Source organism: Macaca nemestrina, chromosome 10, assembly GCF_043159975.1.
Source record: "Macaca nemestrina isolate mMacNem1 chromosome 10, mMacNem.hap1, whole genome shotgun sequence".
Classification (NCBI taxonomy): domain Eukaryota; kingdom Metazoa; phylum Chordata; class Mammalia; order Primates; family Cercopithecidae; genus Macaca; species Macaca nemestrina.
Window position 1 is genome coordinate 84,309,788 of NC_092134.1, and position 7,452 is coordinate 84,317,239.

A 7,452-nucleotide genomic window follows, 5' to 3' on the forward strand; every position below is an offset into this window, starting at 1 on the left:
TTTTTTGTATTTTTAGTAGATATGGGGTTTCATGGTGTTAGCCAGGGTGGTGTGCAGTGGCCTGATCTGGGCTCACTGCAAGCTCCGCCTCCTGGGTTCACTCCATTCTCCTGCCTCAGCCTCCTGAGTAGCTGGGACTACAGGCACCCGCCACCCTGTCCAGCTAATTTTTTAATGTTTTTAGTCGAGACGGGGTTTCGCTGTGTTAGCCAGAATGGTCTCGACCTCCTGACCTTGTGATTCGCCTGCTTCGGCCTCCCAGAGTGCTGGGATTACAGGCGTGAGCCACGGCACCCAGCCACCAACTGCAAATTCCTAGGAGAGAATCCTGTCCCAAAGATCAATGTCCACTGTCAGCAGGAAGAAGTTACAAAAAATGACCTTCACCCTTCATCTCTCCTTAAGATTAGAGAAGTAGAGGAGAAGAGTAGAGGAGGTATTATGTTAGGGAAACAGGAACAGAAGAGCTAGGGTAACACGGCGAGGCACGGTGGCTCACGCCTTTAATTCCAGCACTTCGGGAGGCCGAGGCGGGCGGATCACCTGAGGTCAGGAGTTCGAGACTGGTCTGGCTAACATTGTGAACTCCCTTCTCTACTAAAAATACAAAAATAATCTGGGCGTTGTGGCAGGTGCCTGTAATGTCTGCTACTTGGGAGGCTGAGACAGAAAAATCGCTTGAACCCGGGAGGCAGAGGTTGCCGTGCGCCGAGATTGCGCCATTGCACTCCCACCTGGGCGACAAAAACAAAACTCTGTCTCAAAAAAAAAAAAAAGGGCTAGGGTAACACAATTTCAAAATCAATTCCAAATTTAAACTAGCAAAGCATATTCCTTACCAGATACAACCCGTGGTCATAAGATGTTTACAGCTAAGGAAGCAGTTTAATAATGCCAGCAAGGGACCAGGCACGGTGGCTCATGCCCATAATCCCAGCGGATCATGAGGTCAAGGGATCGAGACCATCCTGGCTAACACGGCAAAACCCCATCTCTACTAAAAATACAAAAAATTAGCCGGGCGTGGTGGCAGGTGCCTGTAGTCCCAGCTACTAGGGAGGCTGAGGCAGGAGAATGGCGTGAACCTGGGAGGCGGAGTTCGCAGTGTGCCACTGCACTCCAGCTTGGGTGACAGAGCAAGACTCCATCTCAACAACAAAAAAAAAAAAAAAAAAAAAAAGCTGGCAAGGACAAACTCCTATGACAACAAAATGTTCAGATGTCCCAATATCACATAACAATTCCCCCCCCTTTTTTTTTTGGAGATGGAGTTTCGGTCAAAAAAATAAAATGAAATAAAAAGAAGTTCTCTTTTAGTTTGATTACTCTGTGAAACCTGAGGTATAATCAAGACCTAAAAAAAAAAAAAAAAAGGCCCTCAAATACTTACTCATTCACAACAGGGAATACACAGATAAAAGCTAATAGTTTTAGGAAGGTATCTGGGGAGACATATAGGCCCCTGGGAGGAAATCCCTGAAGTGGTGGCTCTGATAATCTGCAGAGAGCTAGAAGGGAGGTTCTCCCCTCCCCCAGAAAAATCTATCCCAAGACCATAAACTACATCGCTAATCCTTGGAAATACATAAAGTGGTTAGGGTTAAAGGGTGGCTTCAAAATGGTTCTAGCAGAAACCTATTGCGGTTACTAAACTATTCAAATCATTTGCCCAGAGATAGCTTTTCTGGATAAAATAGCTTTATCCAGAGCCGACAGCAAAATGGAGTTCAGCAGGGTGGTTCCCTAACATTCATTCTTCCCGTTAAAGCAAGCTTATGATTTTCAGATTCGTTTTAAGAATAAGAGTGGGGGTGGTCCGATGATAGTGGGTTATCAGAACTTATTAATATTAGTGTCACTAAAATTAGTATACCATCCCTCACTGCTAAAATTGACAGGCTTAATTTTTTTAAGAATAAGAAGAGGAACAAAATAAGTGAGAACAATATTCAAATATATTCCTGCCTCCTCTACCCAGTTGGAAAAATGAGTGCAAATTTGGATTTTGAATCAAATGCCTTTAACAAGACTACCAAAACTATCAGAAATAAACAAGAACCTCTTGGTCTGCAGGTCAGGTTCAGATGGTTGGAGACACACATATATAGACATACACATATATAACTCCTTACAACATACACTTATTAACCACATAAATTTGCTATTTGTCTGAAATTCGGTGCGAAGGATGAAGGCTGCACCAAATTTTAATAGGCTAATAACTGAATATGAACTGTGAATTTTTAGTGTTTTAGGTTTAACCTTTTTGTTCCTCCTATACTGGGCAGATATTCTGAATAGTAACATCAATACGTTTCGGCTAGGACCATTTTAAAGCCACATTTTAAACCTAAACACCTTCTGCATTTCCAAGGATTAGCAATGTGGTTTATCGTCTTGAAATAGATTTTCCAGGGGCGGGGCGGAGGGAGACCTAGTCTACTCCTATAATGTGGGCCTCCAAGCACTAAGCTATAACCAATTGATGTATCTTGACACAAGGCCAAGCAGTCTTATTTACAAAACTCTTAAGTTGCACAAGGAATCTCTACTTCCTAACATCCTTCAGTGTCAATTTATTTCCTCCCTATCCAATTCTTTCCTCACTTCTTCAACTCAGCTACCACCACTGAAATGTGTTTTTAAATCTCCTTTTCAAAAAGCCCCTAGAACTGTTTCATAAAATCGATGGCTTAGATCTAAAATTGGGGCCTACTTTGCCCTTTTAACAGCTTCAATGTTAAATGCTTGGGCACTCTTCGAATGACTGAATATCTACTTGCTTTCAGCATTTGGTACTCTTACTTTGGAGAACAAGTCATTAAAGTAAACCATATACACCTATTCGGTTTTCTAAAGCTCGCGTTTTTCACATTATCAGGTAAGTACAGAATGCACTGCCTTAAAAGGAACTGCGAAAATAAAAAGGCAAAACTCACTGACAAACTGTGGCAACACGAAATTAATCAGCTGAGCTATCCGAACCACAACTTTCTGCATTTCACGGTGCTTCGTCTTTCAAATTGTATGGCTCTCTCAAGTCCTAGGCTTCCTCCGAATTAAGTCAAGCCTCGTCACCCATTCCCTGGTCGGTGTCTTTCCGACTCGCGCCCGCCCCTCGCCAGGCCCTAGCAGCCATGCGCCGCACACTGCAGCACTGGCGCGCGCGGCCCGCAGGCGCGGAGGACCCCGCCCCGCGGCCGCGCGAAGGGAGGGGGCTCGGGGCCCGGAGCCCGCCTCTGCGGCGGCCAGGCCGGGCGCCCAGTGGGCGCACGGGGCCGAAGGAGGGGCCCGCGGCCGCGACACCGCCTGTGCCCGCCCCCTCTCCAAAGCCGCTACTTAAGAGGCTCCAGCGCCGGTCCCGCCCCAGTGCGTTACTTACCTCGACTCTTAGCTTGTCGGGGACGGTAACCGGGACCCGGTGTCTGCTCCTTCCGCCTTCGCCTCCTAATCCCTAGCCACTATGGTGAGTGAGCCGCGCGGCTCCCGGCTGCTTTCAGGGAAGCAGGGAAAAGCGAGCTGGCGGGGCGCGGGGACCCTGTATACAGCCGGGGAGGTCTGGTTCCAGAGCCGTCCTTTTGGAGGGCGGAAAACAAGGCGAGAGGCCAGGGCGGGAGTGGTGAGACCTCGGTGTGTGTAAATAGCTGGGGCCCGGAAAGGTCGAGGGGCGCCAGGATTTCTTATCGTACTCTGGAAGGGATGAGGGGGCTCCGGCTGCCTTCGGCCGTATCCGGAGCTCTCTTTCAGCGCGTAACTCTTTACTGGGAGCGGTCCCTCGAGTCCCCGCAGTCCTTTCCAGCGCATGCCCTTCCCCCGCTTTGGGTGGACGCGCGCGCGCGCGGACTCTAACATCTTCCAGCCTTCACTTCCTCTTGAGCGCGAAAAGCGGGGGTGGGAAGCAGCTGGAGACAAAAGCGCGCACGCGCGACCGTTACCTTCACGCCGTTCCTGGGCGGGAAACCGCCACTGCAGTCTGCGCATGCGCTCTGGGTCGCGGCGCGACTAGGGCTACAGGGCGTGTCTCCTGTTAACCTGAGTTTTCTTTTTTTAATGAAAGCAATAAGAGGAATGTGGGGAAGGGCCCTGTCAATGTACCGCTATACACCAGTGAATTAGGACAGTTCGACCACAACAGTCTGTAGAGGCCACCTGTCTCTCTGCTGCGTTAGGAATTCAGGGGAGCAGGTGGTGGCAGTGAGGGATTTTGAGGGAACGGAAATCGGATCTTGACCCAGATCTGGGCCGCCGATAATCCCCAACTTCGCTCAGACTGCTGTGGAGGTGTTAGGCCCAGCCCGACGCCGGCGGGCAAGGGAGGATGGGCGGCCTGGGCAGCGCCTTTGCAGACGTGGCCATTTCGTGCCTCTGCAGCGCCGCCGGGGGGCGCGAGAGCGCGCGCCCTGAATTGCGCATTCATCCTGTGCCGCAGAGCCCCGCCCCATGTCCCTGCGGACCGACATTTCTTCTGCGCTGGTCTGGCCACGTGCTTCCTGTGCTAGGAGCTGCCCGGAAATGTGGCCACCTAGTCTAAAGTGGTATTCTGGGGCCTGAGCGCTGGGTGGATGCCTACCTTCCTGTCTTGGTCCTCCAAAGGAGGAAGCTGTGACTGAGCTGTATTGGTCTGGAAGGAGGCCGTCCCAGTTTAGGATGGGAAGGTAACAGTCATTAAAAGCAATGTAGACGATAAGCTGTTCTCAGAAGAGTAGTACGTCTTACGTCGCTTTAAAAAAGGAAATTTGTTTTAAGATTACGTGAGTAGCCTAGGTAACACAGCCAGACCTCATCTCCACAAAAAAAGATGAAAAAATTAGCCAGGCGTAGTGGCCTGTGCCTGTGGTCCCAGCTGCTCCAGAGCCTGGGGTCGGGGGATGACTCAAGCCCAGGAGGTTTAGGCTGCCTTGAGCCTAGACGGCATCACTGCACTCAAGCCTGGGTGACAGACTTTATCTCTAAAAAAATAAAGATTGCATGAGTATTTTGTTCCACCTGACAGCCACCAATAGATTAAATTGTGATATCTTTTTCCTTCCCACAGCGTGAGTGCATCTCCATCCACGTTGGCCAGGCTGGTGTCCAGATTGGCAATGCCTGCTGGGAGCTCTACTGCCTGGAACACGGCATCCAGCCCGATGGTCAGATGCCAAGTGACAAGACCATTGGGGGAGGAGATGATTCCTTCAACACCTTCTTCAGTGAGACGGGCGCTGGCAAGCATGTGCCCCGGGCCGTGTTTGTAGACTTGGAACCCACGGTCATTGGTGAGTTGACTTCAGTAACCCAAGTGAGATCCCAGGATGCTGGGACAGGAGGTCTGTCCTGGGGGCTCCGCTGGTCACTCACCCACTCCCTCCATCCTTCTCTCCCTCCTCCTCCAGATGAAGTTCGCACTGGCACCTACCGCCAGCTCTTCCACCCTGAGCAGCTCATCACAGGCAAGGAAGATGCTGCCAATAACTATGCCCGAGGGCACTACACCATTGGCAAGGAGATCATTGACCTTGTGTTGGACCGAATTCGCAAGCTGGTAAGCACAATATATAAATATGCATTTAATGCGGCGAGATGGTACCAGTGCAAGTTGGGTGGAGTGACTGACAACATTCATTCTTTAGCACCTACCAAAATGTGGAATAGACTGCTTACTATGTTCATTGGACTTCTAAATCAGATAGTCCCCTAGGTTATGGACAGTTTGTGGATATGTTTGTTTTCCCATTTCCTTATGCTTATGTCAATGAGATGGTTCATAATCTAAGAATTTTAAATAGAAATTCTAAGAGAATGTTTCTTGGCATTAAAATATTATTTTTTTTATTTCCCTACAGGCTGACCAGTGCACCGGTCTTCAGGGCTTCTTGGTTTTCCACAGCTTTGGTGGGGGAACTGGTTCTGGGTTCACCTCCCTGCTCATGGAACGTCTCTCAGTTGATTATGGCAAGAAGTCCAAGCTGGAGTTCTCCATTTACCCAGCGCCCCAGGTTTCCACAGCTGTAGTTGAGCCCTACAACTCCATCCTCACCACCCACACCACCCTGGAGCACTCTGATTGTGCCTTCATGGTAGACAATGAGGCCATCTATGACATCTGTCGTAGAAACCTCGATATTGAGCGCCCAACCTACACTAACCTTAACCGCCTTATTAGCCAGATTGTGTCCTCCATCACTGCTTCCCTGAGATTTGATGGAGCCCTGAATGTTGACCTGACAGAATTCCAGACCAACCTGGTGCCCTACCCCCGCATCCACTTCCCTCTGGCCACATACGCCCCTGTCATCTCTGCTGAGAAAGCCTACCATGAACAGCTTTCTGTAGCAGAGATCACCAATGCTTGCTTTGAGCCAGCCAACCAGATGGTGAAATGTGACCCTCGCCATGGTAAATACATGGCTTGCTGCCTGTTGTACCGTGGTGATGTGGTTCCCAAAGATGTCAATGCTGCCATTGCCACCATCAAGACCAAGCGCAGCATCCAGTTTGTGGATTGGTGCCCCACTGGCTTCAAGGTTGGCATCAACTACCAGCCTCCCACTGTGGTGCCTGGTGGAGACCTGGCCAAGGTACAGAGAGCTGTGTGCATGCTGAGCAACACCACAGCCATTGCTGAGGCCTGGGCTCGCCTGGACCACAAGTTTGACTTGATGTATGCCAAGCGTGCCTTTGTTCACTGGTATGTGGGTGAGGGGATGGAGGAAGGCGAGTTTTCAGAGGCCCGTGAAGACATGGCTGCCCTTGAGAAGGATTATGAGGAGGTTGGTGTGGATTCTGTTGAAGGAGAGGGTGAGGAAGAAGGAGAGGAATACTAATTATCCATTCCTTTTGGCGCTGCAGCATGTCATGCTCCCAGGATTTCAGCTTCAGCTTAGCTGACAGACATTAAAGCTTTCTGGTTAGATTGTTTTCACTTGGTGATCATGTCTTTTCCATGTGTACCTATAATATTTTTCCATCGTGTCTCAAAGTAAAGTCATTAACATCAAAAGCTTTGTTTCCTGTGTTTTCTAAAAGTGCCTTGGTTTTTGGATTCATCTATATTTGGAGTATAGAGTCTGCAATTTGCTGGTGATGTCAGGGATCCTACTTCCTGTGCAGGCACCTCTAGGGAAAAGGAAGTTCAAGGGACTAGAAAGGCAGAAGCCCTCAATTCTCAGACTAGTTTACCACCTCATCCCTTGGCGTAGGGGGCGGGGAAACTGATGAAAGTCATTCTGCTAATCTAGAGCTCATTTAGCTCTTCAGAGTATGACTGGGTAGTTACTAATGAGTTATGTATGGGAAGTATACGTTTTGAATATCCGCTAAGTTGCTGCTGTTTAAAGTGGCCTGCTAACCTTGTTAGTGTAAGAAATTTCACAGTGATCTTTGGCTGGTCATGGTGGCTCATGCCTCTAATCCCAGCACGAGGATGAGGCAGGTAGATTACTTGAGCCCAGGCATTCAAGACCAGCCTGG

At 49.3% G+C, this 7,452-nt stretch overlaps 1 protein-coding gene and 1 long non-coding RNA gene across 3 annotated transcripts in view; one reads left to right on the top strand and one right to left on the bottom strand.

Annotated features, from left to right (window-relative positions):
* LOC139356769 (uncharacterized) overlaps positions 1 to 3,174 on the bottom strand; it is a 34,775-nt gene extending 31,601 nt beyond the window's left edge. For both annotated transcript variants that reach the window (XR_011609173.1, XR_011609172.1), the window contains exon 1: positions 2,940 to 3,174. This is a non-coding gene — a long non-coding RNA (uncharacterized lncRNA). The remainder of the gene's footprint in view (positions 1 to 2,939) is intronic.
* Positions 3,175 to 3,316: 142 nt separating this feature from the next.
* LOC105492883 (tubulin alpha-1B chain) lies at positions 3,317 to 6,982 on the top strand. Its single transcript, XM_011760220.2, has 4 exons — positions 3,317 to 3,466; positions 5,036 to 5,258; positions 5,376 to 5,524; positions 5,826 to 6,982. Exons 1-4 carry the CDS (start codon positions 3,464 to 3,466, stop codon positions 6,804 to 6,806), a joined length of 1,356 nt encoding a protein of 451 aa, XP_011758522.2. The 5' UTR covers positions 3,317 to 3,463; the 3' UTR covers positions 6,807 to 6,982.
* The last annotated feature ends 470 nt before the right edge of the window (positions 6,983 to 7,452 follow it).